This window comes from Ahaetulla prasina, chromosome 11, assembly GCF_028640845.1.
Source record: "Ahaetulla prasina isolate Xishuangbanna chromosome 11, ASM2864084v1, whole genome shotgun sequence".
Taxonomy (NCBI): domain Eukaryota; kingdom Metazoa; phylum Chordata; class Lepidosauria; order Squamata; family Colubridae; genus Ahaetulla; species Ahaetulla prasina.
The window spans coordinates 20,544,681-20,566,612 of NC_080549.1; the positions used below are offsets into that span (position 1 = coordinate 20,544,681).

The 21,932-nt window shown below is 39.9% G+C and overlaps 1 protein-coding gene across 1 annotated transcript in view; it reads right to left on the minus strand.

Annotated features, from left to right (window-relative positions):
- Nucleotides 1–6,389: 6,389 nt before the first annotated feature.
- Nucleotides 6,390–21,932, minus strand: part of SMARCA1 (SWI/SNF related, matrix associated, actin dependent regulator of chromatin, subfamily a, member 1) — a 54,603-nt gene continuing 39,060 nt past the window's right edge. Inside the window, exons 21-24 of the mRNA XM_058197130.1 lie at nucleotides 20,405–20,523; nucleotides 18,946–19,158; nucleotides 11,496–11,606; nucleotides 6,390–9,520 (exon numbers count right to left, since the gene is read on the minus strand). Of these exons, the coding sequence (XP_058053113.1) occupies nucleotides 9,449–9,520; nucleotides 11,496–11,606; nucleotides 18,946–19,158; nucleotides 20,405–20,523 (515 nt within the window). The 3' untranslated portion in view covers nucleotides 6,390–9,448. The remainder of the gene's footprint in view (nucleotides 9,521–11,495; nucleotides 11,607–18,945; nucleotides 19,159–20,404; nucleotides 20,524–21,932) is intronic.

The following is a 21,932-nucleotide window of genomic DNA, read 5'->3' on the forward strand; positions in this document are numbered from 1 at the left end:
TGAAAGTCAGGGATGCCACATTACCACATATGCTCAGCCACCTGCCTCTCTGAACGCTAATGATTTATCCCGTCCCATTGGACTCTACTGCTTTAGGGTTTTTTTAAGAGTCTTTTTTACTTACTTAAAAAAAGGCCACTGAACATTTGTTCTGCAAAGGACTGGATTGAATTTGAAGGAGGGACCTACGAGATCAAAACCAGGAATACGTTTTTTGGCTTCTTTTCTATTCTCAGGAACACTTAAGGTAAAGGTAAAGGTTCCCCTCGCACATACGTGCTAGTCGTTCCCGACTCTAGGGGGCGGTGCTCATCTCCATTTCAAAGCCGAACAGCCAGCGCTGTCCGAAGATGTCTCCGTGGTCATGTGGCCGGCATGACTCAACACCAAAGGCGCACGGAACACTGTTACCTTCCCACCAAAGGTGGTCCCTATTTTTTCTACTTGCATTTTTACGTGCTTTCAAAATTGTTAGGTTGGCAGAAGCTGGGACAAGTAACGGGAGCTCACCCCGTTACACGGCAGCACTAGGGATTCGAACCGCTGAGCTGCCGACCTTTCGATCGACAAGCTCAACGTCCTAGCCCCTGAGCCACCACGTCGTCGGACAGCGCTGGCTCTTTGGCTTTGAAATGGAGATGAGCACCCCCCCCTAGAGTCAGCAACGACTAGCATGTATGTACGAGCGGAACCTTTACCTTTACCTTACAGAAGTAGAAAAGCTTCTTCTAACTATTTTGTGCGAAAACAGCATAGGAAAACTTTCCCTTTTTCCCCTGGACCTCCCACTGTCCATTACCCACCAATCATTTGCACTCTCTTTGTTTTGAGAACAGTCTGTCTGCTTCGGATTTCCCCAGCTGGCGACCTTGAGGTGTTGGGGTCTGTCTGCCTCAAGCTTCCAGTCGGCAGGCTTTGCATTCCAAATTTCCCTCCCAAACCTCCCTTACATTTCAAAACCTTCCTGGAGCCTTCCCTCTCCCCTTGGTTGCAAGCAGGGCTGTGTAGAATGTCAACCAGGGTATTCGCCTTGCTAACCCTGTGGTGCCTTCACTTCGGGTTGACTTCATAGTATCCAAAATAATCAAAAGCAAAACTCCCAACTGCGGTCTCTCACAAATGACCAAATGGGGATCACTCCAGTCAGTTTCCCCTATTCAATACTAGTTCAAACAATCAATTTTCCCCACATGGTCACTTCTATCAATGTCGAACTGCAGTTACTATCACCCTATCTGGTAGCTAACCAAGTTCTGATATGAAATCAATACATCAGCATCTCAAGGGTAGAAGACCAATTTACTAAGCTGCTCCGTGAACAAGGCGAATCCATTATACAAATCCAATCTGAGGTATTTTCCTCCTTTCTCTGATATGGCGCTTATAATAAGCAAAATAACTACAGTAATTTTTCAAATGAGAAGAAAACAAACAAATTCGCCATGCCAGAAAAACTTCACCCATCCTATTTTTCACGCCACATCTCTGGAATCAATAACTGCACCTATTGATTGTGGGCATAAATTCAAAACATTAATTTACATTGAGTATCTTAACCTAATAAAGAAGCAGCAGCAGAATTTGGCCGAATTGATTTCCCTTTTGTTTTCAAGATTAAAATCAAACCTGTGGGAGAAACAGAGACATTGTAAGGTACAAATGCTGTTAATTATCAGTAACTATCACAGCAACATCAAGAATCAAGTAGTCCCAAGAGGAAAAATCCATGAGTGTTCGGTCTGGAAAAATTACATAGGTTATCTATGGAACAGAGGAAGAGGTTTTTTCTCACTCCTAAAAGTATTTAAATTTTGCATTTACATCGGCAAGAGCTGGACATTTTTCCTGGCAGATAATGGGAAGATAATATAACAGGTAAAAGGTAAAGGTTCCCCTCGCACTTACGTGCTAGTCGTTGCTGACTCTAGGGGGCGGTGCTCATCTCCATTTCAAAGCCGAAGAGCCAGCGCTGTCCGAAGACGTCTCCGTGGTCATGTGGCCGGCATGACTCAATGCCAAAGGCGCACAGAACGCTGTTACCTTCCTACCAAAGGTGGTCCCCATTTTTCTACTTGCATTTTTTACGTGCTTTCGAACTGCTAAGTTGGCAGAAGCTGGGAGAAGTAACGGGAGCACTAGGGATTCGAACCGCTGAACTGCCGACCTTTCGATCAACAAGCTCAGCATCTTAGCCCCTGAGCCATAACAGGTAGTATTGGGCAAAAGATAAACCTTTGTAGTCTGAAAGGTGCTTTTTCAAAAGGAAACTGGACTTTGTTTTCCCTTGAAGACATTTCACTTCTCATCCAATTCATTTCTGACTTGGAGAAGCTTCTTGGATGAGAAGTCCAGTTGTCTTTTGAAAAACCACCTTTGGGACAACTATGACCCGGATGCCTGAGAATCTCCATAGATATAAATCTTGGCAATTTTTAGGCTTGTAAGAGATGAATTAACTTGGCCGTGTTTAGGCTTGTAGAGTCTGGCTGGGGAACTCTGGAAGCTGAGTTCACAAATTTTAGAATGGCCAAGTTTGGACCCAACCCCGATTTAGGGGATCAAAAGTCCATTTTCAACCTTGTCCATTCTTGCTCTTTGGATAAAAACAAGACTGCAACATTTTGTTGTTGCTCCTATTTAAATAAAATTTTATTTTATTTTATTTTATTTTTAATTTTAAATAAAAATTTAAATAAATAAATAAATAAATAAATAAATAAATAAATAAATAAATAAATAAATAAATAAATATTTCTGAATAAATAATCCACAAGCTAAGCGACCAACAATTATTCTTCTTTGCTTCTATATGTCAAGAAACAGCTTTCAAATAAGGAGGCAGATGATGAAAGCAAATTTTAACTGACAGATGCCATGCAACTCAAAAAGCAGTGTCAAATACTTGCAAATGTGCAAATGAAGAAAAAAATCTATTGACACAAAGATATTAAAAATATACCCCCCCAAAAAAACGCTTACGGCTTACCAATATTGTAATTTACTAAGTAAAGTTGCTGACTTTACTATCAGGGACTAGTCCTATCATTTGATTGACAACTAATTAAAATTTGACTAGATTAAAACTTCTGAAGGACTCTCGCTTGCATTCAAGGCATTGTTCAGCAAACATGAAGGCCAAATGTTAAAACTATCTAAAACGTAAGCACAGATAATTTATTTAAGTCCTGGAAATTGTCTGGAATATTAAAAATCCAAGAGCAAATATATTTTGCATGCAAAACTCAAGCCTCTTCAAAATTTGCCATAAAAATTTGAAAACCTTGGCATTAAACAATATTCCTTCTCTAGATTTTTTTTCCTTTAAAAAGTACAGTTCAAATGCCAGATTTCAAAAGCACACTGTCATTATTTTATGTAAATGTTTTAATATAATATCTTCCACAACAATGATCATTTTCGGTGTCCATTGAAAGTGGAAATACTGCTATTCATGCAAGGATTTTTGGAATAAGTAGGATTTGAGTGCAGCTGTAGGTTAATTTCCCTTTCTTTGTCCTGGGTAGATATTCTCCCCCATCCCTCCTACTCATATGAAAAAAGTAAGGTTCTACATTTAGGCCAAAAAAACAAAATGCACCAGTACCGTATATGTGGTACCTTGCTCAATAGTAGTACCTGTGAGAGGGATCTTGGAGTCCTAGTGGATAACCATCTAGATATGAGCCAGCAGTGTGCAGCAGCTGTTAAAAAAGCCAACACAGTTCTGGGCTGCATAAACAGAGGGATAGAATCAAGATCACGTGAAGTGCTAGTACCACTTTATAATGCCTTGGTAAGGCCACACTTGGAATATTGCATCCAGTTTTGGTCGCCACGATGTAAAAAAGATGCTGAGACTCTAGAAAGAGTGCAGAGAAGAGCAACAAAGATGATTAGGGGACTGGAGGATAAAACATATGAAGAACGGTTGCAGGAACTGGGTATGTCTAGTTTAACAAAAAGAAGGACTAGGGGAGACATGATAGCAGTGTTCCAATATCTCAGGGGCTGCCACAGAGAAGTGGGAGTTGGGCTGTTCTCCAAAGCACCTGAGGGTAGAACAAGAAGCAATGGGTGGAAACTAATCAAGGAGAGAAGCAACTTAGAACTAAGGAGAAATTTCCTGACAGTTAGAACAATTAATAAGTGGAACGACTTGCCTTCAGAAGTTGTGAATGCTCCAACACTGGAAATTTTTAAGAAAATGTTGGATAACCATCTGACTGAGATGGTGTAGGGTTTCCTGCCTGGGCAGGGGGTTGGACTAGAAGGCCTCCAAGGTCCCTTCCAACTCTGATGTTATGTTATGTTATGTTATATAAAAGAAAGTTATGATTTCTATGAAATCTAAAAAAGAATTTTGCTGAACTCTTGGTCCCAGAAGCTCAGATCTGACCAATTCCAGGTTTCCACACTTAAGTAGCGGCAACACAATGTGTTTGTGAATAGGTAGCCAGTTGTGATACACTACACTACAGCGAGTTCTCATGTGATTTTGCAGCCTTCTGACAGGCCAAGTCAATGGGGAAGCCAGATTCACCTAACAACCATGTCACTAATTTAACAACTGCAGTGATTTACTGAACAGCTGTGGCAAGAAAGGTTGTAAAATGGGACAAAACTCACCATCTGTCTCGCTTAGCATCAGAAATTTTTGGGCTCAATTGTGGTTTTAAGTAGAGGACTATCTATATAGCGCAGGCTGCACTGGCTGCCTGTGGCTTTCCGAGTGCACTTTAAGGTGTTGGTTATGACCTTTAAAGCGCTCCATGGCTTAGGACCTGGGTACTTACGGGACCGCCTGCTGCTACCACACGCCTCCCACCGACCCGTACGCTCTCACAGAGAGGGGCTTCTCAGGGTGCCGTCCGCCAAACAATGCCGGCTGGCGGCCCCCAGGGGAAGGGCCTTCTCTGTGGGGGCGCCCACACTCTGGAATGAGCTTCCCCCAGGCTTACGCCAAATACCTGACCTTCGGACATTTCGTCGCGAACTAAAAACACATCTCTTTATCCGCGCGGGGCTGGCTTAAATTAGTTTTAAGGGGAAATTTTATTAATTTTTAAATGGGGTTTTTTAGTAAGGAAATTTTTAATCTCAGGCTAATTTAAATAAATTTTTTAAATGGTATTTTAATCTGTATATTGTATTGTTTTATTTTTGCCTGTACACCGCCCTGAGTCCTTCGGGAGAAGGGCGGTATAAAAATCAAATAAATAAAATAAATAAATAAATAAATAGAACTTTGACAATTTAAACGCCGGTGCAACCCCAGAGAGACCAAGATTAAATTCAATCCTCGCTTAGGATGTTTTACTGTGACTCAGATCGGTCCTACCTCTTATCGTCATCTTATCAATTTAGTATTAAAACACTGAAAATGTCCCTGGTCCTCCCAAATACCAGCGTGGTTTACTGTTTAATTTAATCCTTTCTTTGCACTTGGACAAAGAGCTACCTCCCATTGTTAAGAGCCTTGATCTAACAGAGCAATAAAAAACACTCATAAGAAGTCAAAATCTTACATCTGCGTGACAGCTGTATCATTTCCCTCCAGGTTGGATGGCTCCTTATTAATTTGTTGGCACTGTTGAGTTCATCTTCCAGAGGAACAAAAGACAAGGGCCTTTTTTGCAAGCTTGTATGTGGCATTTAAACCAAAGCAAGGAATAATGGCAAACCACAGTCTGAGACCCCTCCTCAGCTGGCCTCCGTATTTCACCAATGGATCAGAAAGATAAAGGAATCCAGGGCTTCAAAGTGACACAAAAGAGTTACCTTGGGCGCCTTCATCTCATTGTCATCCCAGGACAATGTAGCTTGTGTTTAGACCTTGTGAAGTTCAAGTACGATAAACACTGGGCTGGCTTTTGTGTTGCGATTATCGAAATGTTAAATCAAAAGGCTGGGCTTGCAAACTGAGAGGCTTTTGAATGGCTCTTCTGTCTTTATTTAAACACTTCAGACTTTGTTCTCTGCAACAGCCTGCGGCTGCTGATGGTTTTACTTGCTTCCCTAAACTCACAAACTTTCAACTTGGTACATGTCTATGGAGATTCTCTGTCATCCAGGTCATGGTTGTCCCCAAGCAGCTTTTTCAAAAGGCAACTGGACTATTTTTCCTTGAAAACGTTTTGCTTCTCATTCAAGAAACACCTTCAGTTCTGAAAACATGAAAATACGGTTCCCTATTGAAAAAGCACCTTTGTTTCAACTTAGCAGAGGTTAAAGAAGTGAGGCTCAGCATGTCAGAAATTTGGAAAATGCCTATTGCCAGGCATGAGAGGGGGGGGGAGGGGGGGAGAGAGAGAGGGGGGGGAGAGAGAGGGAAACAGACAGACAAGAGAGACACAAGAAACAATTCTCTACATATTGATTTATTAAGAAAAATAATGTCCAATCGTGTGGTGCTATGTAGTATGTCAAGAAATGTCAAATAATTACAAAAATGAAATATAAGTAAAACACACTCATTTTCGAATGGTCCAGCAGTTGCACAAAAAACACAAGCCATTCTTCAACGGCCTCCAAAAATCACTCAAGAACTGGGCATGCTTCCAAGGATAGTTGCTGCTGAGTATTGGGGTGTCACCAAAATGTTGGGTGTGATCTTTGATACGTGTATCGTAAGTTTGCCATCACTGGGTTAAATACACAATTATCTCTAATGGTTCTAGTTATTGTTTATTGCCCAGAGTTGCTGAGATGGACAGTCTCTAAATTTGATAAATAAAAAATATATCTTCCACATTTCCATGCACACAGATCTGAATCATGCATTTCTAGGAAATAATATCCCACAAACGCGCAGGTGATTTTGACTTGAGAAAGCAACTTTCAGAGCAGACATGGATGCCTAGTAAAATTTGATTGTTAGACATCCAAAGTAGCTGTTGTTTTTGTGTATTTTTGTGGAGGAATTGGTAGGTGCTGTCCGAATCAACAAAGAATATTTTGCTTCCTTTGGAAGGCAAATCTTATCACGAAAAGAATAACATAACCTGGCATAATTTGTCTACCCAAAACATCTATGCATCATGTGGAATTTTATTTTTTTATTTATTGTATCCCATCTTTATAATTTTTACAAGTAACTCAAGGTGGTGAATATATCCAACATGCCTTCCTCCCTGTTTTCCCTATCAAGGACCTGACTAACGAACCCAAGCAAATCAGAACTCTGAGGCTGCTATCTTCCCCAAAGAACTTCTTTATTGGATACATCATATCAGCACACTTAGTGTAAAACCAACTCTGAATAGGTCCCAAGGTTTCAGCATAATTAAAATAGAAAGTAACCTCTTCCCCAAGGGTCACTGGTCATGTTGGCCAATTAGGTTAACAGGCGGGCTTTTCAGGCACTCCTCCCCATCTGCATCCGTCACTTAGGAAGATGACCTTGGTTCCCATGAGAAAGCTCTGTGTTGTGTCTAGGGAGGCATTCCAACCTCATCCCCCCCTCTCACATTGTGTGGCAACAATGAACAAGAAGATGGCTTCTGCCAGGTTCAATTCGACATTGACATTCCCCACAATAACCACCCTGTGAAATGGGTTAGGCTGAGAGAGAATGACTGGCCCAAGATTACCCAACTGGCCTTCATGGGACTAGAATTCAGTGTCTTCTGATGATTGGCCCAAAGTCACCCAGTTGGCTTTCATGCCTAGGCAGGATTCCTGATACCAGAACTCTCTTCATTCTCCGATTTCTCAATTTTGTAACCAAATTAGAATGCTCTACATAACTGATAAAAAGGATGTGGTGGCTCACTGGCTAAGACGCTGAGCTTGTCAATTGAAAGGTTGACAGTTCACTAGGGTTCGAATCCCTAGTGCATGTAATTGGGTGAGCTCCAATTACTTGTCCCAGCTTCTGCCAACCTAGCAGTTTGAAAGCATGTAAAAAATTCAAGTAGAAAAATAGGGACCACCTTTGGTGAGACTGTAACAGCGTTCCATTCACCTTTGGCATTAAGTCATGCCAGCCACATGACTACAGAGACATCTTCGGACAGTGCTGGCTCTTTGGCTTTGAAACAGAGATGAGCACTGCCCCCTAGAGTTAAGAACAACTAGCACATACCTTTACCTTTACTTTTACATAACTGATGCTTTATCTCTGAACAGCAGATAAATGTAGACATCCTACATGACTTACAATCATGATGATTGACATGTAATGTACAGCTTGAAAACCTTTTTACACTGGGAAGCTCCACACCCACAACAAACACCAAGATCCCAACATTTCAACCTGAGCTATGATTATTCTCCGCTACTGCTACCATATATGGGCATCCAAGACTTCAAATAACATGCAAGTGGAGAAATCTGAGTGTAGGCAAAGAATATTTCTTCTTCTTCTAACAGAGCATACCTTGCCTTTGAACATAAGACATCAAGAAAATAGCAGGATGGAAAATAACAGCATAGCAAGAAAAAGGTAAGACTGATAGCCTGCAAATAAATCTCATTCCCTTCCAAAAAGGGAAGAACGATGCGAGAGCATGACTGTAGACAAATGTCAATGAAAATTCTCAGTCACCCTGGTCACAGTTGTATCAAAAGTGGTTTTTATTTTTGGAAAGGCAACTGGACTTTTTTTTTTTTTTTTTTTTTTTTTTGAGGAAGAAGAAGAAAAAGACTTTTCCGTTTGGTTGTTCCAAAAGATTCCACACCTCTGATTCCAGTGACCCCGAAGTAACCACAACAGCTCTCACAGAGTATTGACTTCAAAGAAAAGACAATCTTTCCATTCCCCCAACCACCATCCTGTCAGAACCTATCATTCCCTCCCACCCCAACTAATCTCATCTGTCCATCTCCCACACCATCTAATATAACTGATGAAGCCTCCAGGATAGGAAGCAAAATGTCTTTTTCTTCTTCTTCCTCAAAAGAACCAGTCCAGTTGCCTTTCCAAAAATAAAAAAACCTTTTTTGATATCCTTGCAGACAATTCTGTAAGTGCTCCTTTAAAATATCAAAAGCTGTACATGAAAAAGAATTGAAAATGAGCAGACAACGTTAAATGTGTCTTTCACCTCAGGCTATTTTAATTCCATTTAGTTCTCCACAATTATATAAAGTAGCAAACAATAATACAACTACGAAATCAATGGAGGGGGGGAGTTGTTTGTGTGAAAGCAGCAACATATAAAACATGAAAGCTAAAAAAACTCAGCACAATCTTTAGAAGAACAAGGACCGAGTAAATTTTGCTGAAGACGTGAGAAATATCACAAAGTACAAGTGCACAAAAATATTGGAATGCATAAAATATTAAGCTACTCAATAGGTAAAGGAAGGCATTGTAAAAAATACAGATTTGCAAAAATTAAAACCACGAGGAATTGAGGGAGACGGAACTAGGAATACAAGACGGCATCAAAAACATGGGTTAGAGAGGAAAATATTTTTTTTTTCAGTTGGATACTATTTCTCAGTTTTACGTCTTTGCTTTCTTGGCATCTTTTTTTCCAGAGTTTTCTGTAGCAGATTCAGCTTTTCTTTTTTGAGACTAAAGGGAGGAAAAAAGAAAATGTCATTTTCATTATTCACACGGTATTTTAGAAAGGTAATGAAATCGAATAGGCCATTATGTCGCCAGCTGAAGGTAACAAAGAACCTTTGCTACCTTTCATCCATCTGTACACACACATTTTGACCCAAAAGATGAACAAATAGGGCCTCTGAAAAGATACACAGTGCTGAGACAAAATGTGCAAACCTTTTAAAACTATGTGGAATCTTGTAAAACTGTCCGTGACCTCCAATGTGGTCAGAACTTCAAATAAGTTCTACTAATACACAGCAATTTGAGTTAAACAGACACCATCTGAAACAGACTGGTATGCCATGTTTTTATTAAACTCATTAATCAAATTCAGTGACTTTGCTGAGAAAACTTAGAATATCCTACCAAAAAAAAAAAAAAAAATCAGCTCTTTTAAAGGGGGAAGCTGAGTCAGATGTTCCAATCAATTAAACAATAACCCTGCCTGACTTTGAAGGGCTATGAAACATATAAGGTTGGTTGCCACAGCTGGAGGCTGCCTTTCATAACAGAGGTACAGTATGTGGATCATGCTATCAGCCCCAGTAGGTATACTAACCAGGAGATCAACTCCACAGGAAGGCTAAAATGTCTTTTATTGAGATTGGCTCTAATAAAAACCATCTTAGAGCCATGGTGGCAGAGTGGTTAGAATGCAGTATAGCAGGCTAATTCTGCCAACAGTTTGATCCTGACCGGCTCAAGGTGGACTCAGCCTTTCATCCTTCCGAGGTGGGTAAAATGAGGACCCAGATTGTTGGGGGCAAGAGGCTGACTCTGTAAACTGCTTAGAGAGGGCTGTAAAAGCATTATGAAGCGGTGCTAAGTGCTATTGCTATAGTGCTATCTCGCAAGTCTGATTGTGTTGAACCTCACCCGTTTCTAATACTGGGTGGAAACTAATCAAGGAGAGAAGGACCTGGCATTAAAGGAGAAACTTCCTAATAGTGAGAATAATTAACCAGTGGAACAGCTTGCCACAAGAAGTTGCAGGACAGCCACTTGTCTGAAATGGCATAAGGTCTCCTGCTTGAGCAGGGCGTTGGACTATTAGAAGACTTCCAAGGTCCTTTCCAACTCTATTCTGTAACTAACTAATTAACATGTTTTTTCCAACAAAAAATGGTAAACAATGTGTTTGGGCTGCTGTTTGTTTAATCGGAATCATTTTATCTACCCAATGAAGTTCTAAACACATTACAGTAAGATTATGGGTAGTCTCAAAAGGTTCACCAACTTTATCTCACCCCTGCAGTTCTAGGAGCCAGTCTTAACTTTACAAAGACTCCAATTGGTGAGTTCTGTTGCAACTGTGTATTTAAAGATTTCGAATTCATTCACCACTGCAACTCATCACATTTTAACCAGTACATTCTATGCAAACTATCTAAGAAGCTTAACTCGTAAAACCCCTCAGAACCTATGATCCCAATCCCCTAGAGATTTCTCCTTTACGAATTCTTATTAATCTTTTTTTCCTAACAAAAGAAATTTGAGTTTCAGATACCAATATCTTTAATGTGAATCTCTCCCACTAGCAGAAGAGTCAAAATGCAATGGCCCTGCACATTGTCTCAGGAGTCCCTGAACAGCCACCACTGGGAAAGACATAACTTGCAATCTAATGTTTGGAAAGCCAATAATTCTCTACTTTTTTAAAAAAATGATCTTGGCAGCTATTTTGTTTATTTTCCCCCTTTCTTTCATTCTAGAAGGATGGATACATTTTTTTTTATCCAGCTGCAAGTTTTTCCCCTATTGGCCAATGATTTTTGAGTTGTTATTGAGTTATACTGGTTGATGTTTTTCGACTGAATTTGAACACCTCCATTTATTTTCCTTTCTGTGTCAAAGCTTCTTCTGCATTCACCAAAGGAAATGTGACGCGTTTTAAATGCAAAAAATAAATAAATGCGACGAGAAGATATTCATTAATTACCACTGGTGTCTTGGTTCCCCGCTTCTTCTTTTCAGCTTTCTCTTTTTCCTCAATTTCCATATTTTCCTTTTCAATGAGTGATATGAGCGTATTACACCGTCTCTGGAGTTCCTGTGTAAGATCAAAAGGAAATATCAAGTTCTGCAGCACTTTAACCAAAGGAAGCCGAGTAGAAACGTTAAAAAGCGAGATGTCCAGGCTAGAAGGCCCAGATAATTTATGCACGCTGAAAGGCTGAAATGAAGCCAAGAAATCTTATTAAAATGTGCTTCATGCTGGCAACGTAGCTTTTATGTTTGTTGACTTTAGCAGTAGGACGCACTCTATAGTAGTTATAATCCAAAGGATTGAAGAGGAGGTGGGCCAAAGCCCTCATTATGCCCTATGAAATTGTGGAATAACTACTTGATGTGTAGAGCTGCACTTTGAATCCAATTCCAGAAAAGCCTTCTGGAGTACACAAGAATGTGAACATGACACCAAACTGCATCTCTGTATGTAGAGCTACACCATTCCCTGGGATCATGCAGCGGTTCCAAAAGGCAGACATTAAGACCCCAGGAAAAGATACAGCTGCAAAAGGAATCCAAAGCACTCTGCAATCCTTTAGGGTAGACACTGCCAGACTGATTTTCTGGGAGCAGCTGGCCGCTTTACAATAAACACAACCGTGCACTTTTCTACTTTGGCTCTGTCAAACTAAGCTACTTTGGAGAACAACTTCATCTAAAGTACGTTTGGTGAGGTTTGCTTTGTCATATACAAAGATGCGTAAGAGAATCTTTCTCCAGAAAATTCCTTTGCCTTTCTTACATTGCCCTGTTTTGCTTTTCAGTTTGATTTACCGTAGAACCATACATTACTTAAAACCATAAATAGCAAAGAATCAAGAGCCTTCTTTATCTGTTTATTTTATTCTCCATAGCACCTGAAGGCAGGACAGCTCCCTCCATCAGAGGGAGATCCAACCTGGAAATAAGGAGGAAATTATTGACAGTGAGAAAAATTAACCAAGGGAATAGCTTGCCTCCCAGAGTTGTGGGTGCTCCATTGCCGGACGTTTCCAAGAAAATATTGGACAACTGTTTGTCCAGGACAGCATAAGACTCCTTCTTTGGGCAGGGGGTTGGAGTAGAAGACCTCCAGGGTCCCTTCTAGCCCTGTGATTCTATGATAGCACCAGCAATATCACTTAAATACTGCTTCAAAGCCCTCTCTAAGCGATTTACAGAGTCAGCATATTGCTCCCAACACTCTAGGTCTTCATTTTACCAACCTTGGAAGGATGGAAGGCTGAGTCAACCTTGAACCGGTGAGAATCGGTTCAATAAATTAAAAAAAAATCTAATCTATTCTATTCTAATCTAACTGAACTGCTGGCAGATGGCAGACAACAGACGGCAGTCAGCAGAAGTAGCCTGCAGTACTGCATTCTAACCACTGCACCATCACAGCTCTTGATTCTGAAAGAGTTCTCTAAATTGGGTAGCATAAGCATAATACTTAAAATTATGCACTGGACATAGAAATTCCTTGACCCAGGCCTTGGTAAGAGACAAAGAGCCCCTCACTTCTCCTGTGATATGGGTACCATAGAAACCACAGCTCATGTTCTTCTATATTGCCGGTTCTGCAGGAATATTTGCCACCAGTTGATTATTGTTCTTTATTTAAATTTATATGGCACTCTGATAATTTTTATCTGCACGACTATTAAACAATCAAGATAAATTCATTTCTTATTATGTGTAAGCTTCACCCACAAATGGTTGCCAATAGTTGTTGTTAGAGGATAGTTTTGTGCTGCTTATTTTATTCAATGCACTTTTATTGGCCAATGATCAAAATAAATAAAGTGTCTGCCTGTCTGACCCCTCATCCCTTTTGCCATCTTTTATCCTTCTGTTTTATTGATTTTACTGTAATTTGATTGTTAAGAGCCACCCAGACTTATTGAATTGGGCAGGACGCAAGTGAAACAAATTATTTTTTATACAGAGAAATATGAAGCCCCAGCTGCCAGTTCATTAGTTGGTGTGAGTCTTCGTATGCATGAAGTTCTTTTCAAGAACTGTACCAATGTAGTGTATGTGAGGATCCAAGCAGGATCCATTTGTAATTGACAGATGGAACTGTTGTCAAAAAATATTTTGAAAAGTATTTTTAGTTGACCGTTTCATACACTTCACAACCAGGAAGAGAGAACATGAGTTGGTCCAATTAACCACAGCAGTGTTTTTTCCACTGAAATATCCCTTCCTAAGCCTTACAACCATACAATAAAATTTTCTGTACTCTCTGCTAATCAACCATTTTATATAGAGAAACAGATTGTGTTATTTAAAATACGTCTAAAATTTGGATACGTGAGCGCTATAAACACCGCTTGTGATTTTAACATCAAACACATCAATCTCATTATAAATCTTTTTTTGCTTGGAATACGGTCTCAATATGCTTAATTGTGGTAGCAAATAATATTTCACTGAAGTGATGCTCTCATTTGAGGGCAACAAAAGCCGTTCAAAAAGTGAAATAACTACTCCTTCATAAGACCCACAGACTAAATAATGAAGGGAAGGGGGTAAAAGACCTGCAACCTCCAGCTTTTCTGCCAAAACTACACTGCCTAGCATTTAAGCTCTCTGTGAACAAGCCTCTACTAAGAATGGTCAAATTTGGGGCTTGTATTCACTGTAAGATGAAGAAATGCAAATACAGAACGGACCAATACGAATTATTGTCCCAAAATCAGAATGAAACAAGAGCTGGTATGTTAAAAAAAACCAGCTATTTTTCTTCTCATAGTGCCATTTTGACAAAAAAAAAAAAAAGGACACAGGAAAGAAAAATTATCATAGTTTTCCCTCTAAAACTATGACGGGAATGAAAACAGGCTTTTGGGGCCCAGATTCCAAAGAATTTATGGTATCTGAATTTCTTCCAGTTTTTATGCGCAACCCAAAAACAATTCAACATATTTTAGACTATTTAAAAATGTTCCCTAGTTATGGAGAATGCACGAGACCAGGTGTTTACCTTCCCACTCATTTAACACACTACACTGGGAATTGTTTCCTTGTTCAAATATGGCAATAGCAGACCAGTGAGATTTTGACTTCCTTATGTTGCAAACCAACCTCAAAACTGAATCGTGAAAACAAAAATACCTTAAGTATTTTGGAAGAATTCCAAGCCTATATAAGTATCAAACGTCTTTACTCTGAACTTCTCTTTCATAATTTGTAGATTTTCCAAGAGCTCCTTCCTTCTCATATTTCTACACCAACGTGAGCATTGTTTGACCATGGATACATAAGGGCAATGGAGACATTAGGATTTACTGGAAGTTATCACTGCCATTCAGACCATCACTGTAATAGGAGTATTAGATCAATAAATATTGGCTGGTACTTCTGCCAAGCTGCATCCCTTGCTTTGGAAAATGTATTTATGGGAGACACTAAGCACAATACCAACTCTGCAAATTAGTGGAGAAACATTAGCAGCATTTTGCTGTAGTATCAACTTCAGACTATTTTTTTTCAAACCTGAATTGAGGTACTATTTGTGACTATGCTACCTCTTCACACGTATAAGGCACATCAAGAGTTTTGTTTCCTTATTTGCATTCCATGCTGCCCCAAATTTTTAAGATTATACTCGCATCTCCAATAAGAACGGAGCGCTGTACTTGTTCACAAGGGCTCTTTATAATCACCGCTATGAGCTTTTAATTATTCCATGAAACTTCCTGTAAAATGTTTGCCATATATTTTGATATTCAAGTTACGTAGCATCACTAGATGCCTTTTTGTTGCCAATATTCCATTTCTATAAGTAGTAACCTTAGAGTTTGAAGTTTTCTAGAAGGTTTCCAGGTTGTTTTCTAATTAATAGTTACTGCAACACAGCCATCATTTGGAACAGAAGGAAGTAGAGCAACGAAGTGCTGGTGTTACACGTATATTCAGCATCTCTATCCATTATAAGACCTCTAGAATGAAGTCTGTGACTATTTTTCGATCATAAAGAAATTGTCAAAATATGGAATCTCCACTATGAGGGGCAGGAAAACTTGCTTGTATTCTAAAAGGAAGAAATATTGTTTTTCACTGATATAGACCATGAGGCATATAAGTTAATGATGAAAAATTAAACAGTATACTGACTAGCTCAGAACAGAATACATACATCAACAAACCTGGACTAATAGAAAAAATGTACATGGGGAACAGGAAAACATCATGCCTTGAAAAGAACAGATCTGCAAATCAGTAATGTTTAACGATCCCATCTTCATCACTGTCACTAAGAAGAAAGGCCGCTACTAAAGCAGAGCATCTAAAGGTAAAGATTGGGGAAGGAGAAGAAATGGGAGTCTTATAGAAATGATCGTGCCACTTACGGATTCATATGGTGTAAGCTATATGCTTGCAAGAAAAATAAGACTTGCCGTAGAATTATATGGGTTTTCTGAAAAATAATTTTTCAAATGAAAGCAGAGCTGATGAGCCGCACAGAGGTAAATCAGCTAATTTATCTAGAACCAGAGAGACATCTTGTGGCCATTGGAACATAATGAAGATCTTCCAAGCAAAATGCAGAAAGGTATCATATTTGCTTTTTTTTCTTTTGTATATTTAAGCGCGGATGTAGATGCAAAATGCTTCTTCACATTCTTTCAAGGTAACAAATGATTTTATATAATTAAGAATTTTACGAAAAAAGAAGAAGTTTTAATCTTGTCCAAAATGTCGCATTTTCAGGCACATGACTGATAGAAGCAGAGACTAAGAATGTTTTGAGAAGATTTAAGAATGAACCCAAATAAGTGAATAGAATTGATGACTGGATATAAAAAGAGATTCACTGACTCACATTTAAGGATTCATCTGTTTTAGAAGCTTACCACATTACCCCTCAGTTTCTCCTAGGAGTCCTGTAAGAACATTTTCCACTCCATTTTCACTTTTGAATTATTGGCATTCAGATATATTGAGCCTGGGTGTAGCATTACTAATCACCACTGTTCCTCTATGAAAATGGCTGATGCGATCTTCTACAACAGGGTTGTCAAAGGGGATTTCTTTGAGGGCCGGATCAGCGTTGTGGTTCTCTTCCACGGGCCGACTGAGTGGGGGGAATGGGGTGCGGGGGTCACACATGGGACCCTCTGCACCCCATTTTGGCTAGCAGGGTGCAGGAAGCCATCCAGGCCAAAAACGGGGCATGGGGGGGCCATGTGCAGCCTCCCCCCATTCCCTGTTTTGGCTGCCAGAGGCACCGCAGGCTGGTCCTTTGCTATTTCCAGGTCAGCCCCGCAGGCCAGATTTAAGCACCCCGCAGGACAGATCCAGTCTGTGGACCTTGACTTTGACACCCCTATTCTACAACATGGTATCCTCCAGATGTCATGGGTCCAACATGGTTGGGAGGTCAAGGAGTTGCAGCACCCACACATCTGGGCGGGGACACACATATGGAGAAGGCTTATCTGAACTAGTGTCTTATTATATCTTGTGTCAACAAATTCCTGCCTGTCCTGAATTCTCCACAAGTGCATTTTACTAGATGAAGCCTCATGTTAAGAAAATGGAAATAAACCCCTTTACCCATTTTCTTCGAGTCCTCTCTCTTAGCTATTTATCCTTGCTAATTTTATAGACTTTTTACTATGTTGTTCCAACTTCTTGGGCATGTTAGATAAAACCTTTTGTTCTTCAAAATCAGCTTTCTCCAATAACTTGAGTGTTTCTTGATTCTAAATCAGCCTTCCCCAATAACTTGATGTGTTTATGACAGAAAAAAAAGGGGGGGGGGTTAAATTGTAGCTGTATGTAGAAGACACCAAGTTATGGCAAGCTGAAACAGCTAATTATGCAAAATGAGATATTCTTTTACATAAGCTAGAGGGTAGCATATATTTGCTTAGTATTGGTCTCTTATGGAAGCATTGGGATTTGCCATTAAATCTGAATATTTCCCAAAGGAGCTCACATTTGTTGTGTCTGGTTCATCTTTTCATGTTCTCTTATGCAAAAGAAAATAGTTCTAGAAACTCATGCTGAAGTTTAGAAGTGATACACCGCAGAGACAATTGAACAATGATATCCTCCGCAGTTAAAATTTAATATGTCATTTCATTTTTATCTGCCCAAAATCAAACAATTATACATTTGTTTTTGCAGGGAAAATTTCTCTTCACTTCAGGCAGAATTTAAGAAGACAATCAATGTAAAGCACAGGTAGATTGTTTAAATGGATCCCGATATATCCAATGGAGCTTTAAAAATATTCCAGTGTGGATGTTATCCATAGCAGGGGTCTCCAACCTTTGGGGTCTCCAACCAGAGCAGGGGTCTCCAATCTCCAAGCTTTGCTGGCTGGGGAATTCTGGGAGTTGAAGTCCACCAGGCCAAGGGTTGGAGACCCCTGATCCAGAGTATAACAATAACCCCAAAGAGTGATTATTCATCTAAACAAATCACAGTTACCTTGGCATTACAACAGGAACATTTCTTTTAATTTTCAGTGTCATCAAACAGACCCCAATTCTAGTTCTTTACATGCCAATATTATGTCTATAGAGATTCTCAGCCATCCAGGTCATGATTGTCCCAAACGCACTTTTTCAAAACTGGACTTTCTTTGTCTCTAACAAAGAGACAAAGTACTTTGAAAAAGCACCTTTGGGATGCCAGTATTGTGTTTTGTCAGTTCCTGATATAGTTTCTGCACAGATTACAAAAAAGATGTTGAGACTTTGGAAAAAGTGCAGAGAAGAACAACTAAGATGATCAAAGTCTTGGAGACTAAAACATATGAAGAACGGTTGCAGGATTTGGGTTTGGCTAGTCTAGAGAAAAGAACTAGAGGGGACATGATAGCAATATTCCAGTACTTGAGGGGCTACGCAGAGCAGAGGGTCAACCTATTTTCCAAAGCCCTGAAGGCAAGACAAGAAACAATGGATGGAAACTAATCAAGAAGCAACCTGGAATTAAGGAGAAATTTCCTAACAGTGAGAACGATCTACCAGTGGAATGCCTTGCCTTCAGAAGTTGTGGGTGCTTCATCATTGGAGGTTTTTAAGACAAGACTGGATAGCCACTTGTTTGAAATGGTATAGGGTCTCCTGTTTGAGCAGGGGGTTTGACAGAAGACCTCCAAGGTCCCTTCCATCTCTATGCTGACACTTCTGAAATTTGGACACCACATATTCTTAGATGGGAAATGGATAGCCATACCGATGTGGCACTAGAGCAAAACAACTCAAGAGAAGCAGATTTTTAATATTTTTTTCTTGTGCAAAGTAAGTAGTAGTTAACTATTTCAAAATAAAAATATCATGACACAATCTGATCTATAAAACCAAAAGGAGTTAAAACAAACAAACGAAAGAAATGCAGACATAAAGCAAGCCCACATCAGCAGACCCTTTGCTTACCATGGCAGTTCTGGACTTAATAAACCAATCAAATCTGAACTGGGGCGCATTGCGCACACACTGTCTTAGCTCTTCATACACATTTTCTTTATCAAATCCCATTTTATGCAACATGCATATCAAGAATCGATCTTCTTCTTCTGTGTAATTTTTGCCTTTGTTGGTTCCGTACTGAATTCGCAGCTGATGGAAAGGGGCTTTATACCTTGCAATCTAAAAAATTTAAAAAATATATATATATATATAAACATATATGCATGTATCAGATTTCTTCTGCTAGGCATTTCTGTCAGCATCTCATTCAATAGCTATGCACTCTTATTTCAAGGGCAGGAAATTCTCTGTAATTACGCCAAGGTCAAAGCAAATAAATAATTTCCGCTCAAAATGTATTTGGTAATTCTGAGCATTAAGGTCTTAATACTGACAGTGTAACACCAGAATAGCGTTATGCTTATATTGGGACAAATTATCCTGTTTTGGAGACATTATATGAAGACTTAGCTGTCTGGAAATGGCTCTAATGCTGGGAAAGTGGAAGAAAAAAGAAGAGTGACTTTTATCAAAGGAAAGGAAAGGGTGAATGTTTGTTCTCCGAGCTTGTGGGTTGGTTTCCGAACTTTTCATTACCAGGCTAGGTAACAGTGGAGTTTAGGGGATGTTAGAGTTCTTCTGTTTATAAGGACTTCAGGTGTGTGTGTATCAAGTGAGGGTCTTGTGATGGGGAAGTTACATCAGGTGAGGGTCACTGGGAAGTGAACTGCTAGTGGGGGGCTTGTGTGGTTTGGTTGTGGGTCGGTTAACTGGTTAACTGTGTGGTTGATTTGGATTCTGAAGGGTTCACAGGCTCCTACAACCAGCCTACAAACCCCTCAGAATCCAAATCAACCACACAGCTAATCAGAGACAGCACTGACCCACAACCAATCCACACAAGCCCCCCACCAGTTCACTTCTCAATGACCCTCACCTGATGTAACCTTCCCATCACAAAACCCTCACTTGACACACGCACACCTGAAGCCCTTATAAACAGAAGAACACCAACATCCCCTAAACTCCACTAACATCACAAAACTCCCACTTAACACACTCACAAAATTTAAGCAATAGTAATGCGGATAGATTCAGTTACAGTGGCAGCGGCTGCACTGTTAAAAAACTTGAAATACCAGATTAAGGACAGATTGTTGGAGAGAAAAAATAGCTATGTGGTTGCTAAATGTCTAACACAAACTTGATGTAAATTAATATATTGGGGCATTTCAATTCTTACAGCTTTATAAACACGTATCAACACAAAGACTAAGTTTGCCTACTTCTGAATTGGTTATGGAAGTTTTGAAATGAAAAATTAGGGAAAGGCAGAAAATAATTTTGTCAGCAGGGGGGAAAAATCACCACCTGCTGGTTTTTGAAGGACAAGATTAATTAGGAAAATATCAATGGACAGGTTTACTTTGACATCCAGTGCTTTTTTGATGCTAATCCTCCTCTGTATTCTGGCTTCTCCTCTTTCAATCTGAGCCATGATCCTCTCAATGTCCTGGAGTTCATTGCAACGTTCCCAAAATACAGCTGAAATTACAATAATAATAATAATAATAATCTTACATGTTCCATAATAAAAGGAATATTACTTCAAAGCAATTAAAGCACTGAGTTCCATAAACTGAGCTAAATGCAATTACAGCAGCTCTATAGTGAGAAGAATGTTTTAAATATTCTGAAAACTTACCAAGTTATATTTTATGCCATTAACTTTTTTTATGTCAATGGTCTCAGATCTTTCAGAAATTCAAAACAAGAAAGAAAATATGTATTTGACTGAATTTGTAGAAGTAGGTGAAGGAATCTAAATTTCCTACAAATGTTTTCAGACATTTCTTTCAAAGAGAGCCATTATAAGTTAGAGGGAAAATGTAACTTTAAAATAAGCAATTAAGCTTAAAGACTATTAGGTGTTATTCAAGGGAGGGTAGAAGAGGAACAGAAAGTAAGTACAGGCTAAAGCCTTTCCATCTGCTATAAAATGTGGTTTCTTGCATTTCAAGTTGACTCTACAGAGCAAAAACATAAACTGTGCCCCATCTGGTCTAACTGTCTATTCTCACAGTGACCAATCAGCTGCACAAGCATTAGCCTCCCAGCAGACAGTCTTCAGACGCAGATCCACTGCCATCGAGGCAAACAGCCAGTGATCCCTATGGATCCCCCTGAATCGGTGGAATCCCTTTTTTTTTTTAAGCAGGCCAAGCTGACAGCCAGCACTATATTTTGGTGATAGTGAATTCCAAAGGTAAATCAGGCATTGCGTAAAAATATTGTATCCCAATTTTTCAAGTATTCAGTTTTATGGGGTGAACCTGCTAGTTCCTCTAAATGCCTCACAGAGGACTATAACGTCTTCTGAGTTTTCGGTGTCAATGTTGAACAACTGCAAATGAAGCATTTCAAAAGGTGCCATCAAAGCAACTTATACAAAAGACAGAATTTTATCTATTTTTGTATTAAACTCTTAGGGATCCAGCGACTGTAGTCAGGGGTGGGCTGCTGGGGGTTCACAGGGATTCGGGAGAATCTCTAGCTAAAATTCTGTGTAGTTCGGAGAACTCCCAAATCCCATCCCTGGCTGGCCCCGCCCACCCCACCTCTCCCAGGAGTCCCCACGTGGCCCATTTTGGATGCAAGGTAAGTACAGGGCATGCACGGAGACTCAGGGAGGGTGAAAAATGGGCCTATTGGAAGTTCAGGAAGGCCGGAAACGGGTCCCAGAACCTGCAGAGGCCATTTTTGCCCTCCTGGAGGCTCGAGGAAAGCCTCCAAACCCTGGGGAGGGCGAAAATGCCCTCCCCCCGCCCCCGCCATGGGGCAGGAGGCCAACTAGGCCACGCTCACCATGGTCACGCTCACCCAGCAACCGGGCAGAGAACCCCTTGCTAAAAATTTTGAAGCCCACCCTTGACTGTAGTAATGGCTAAATGTTT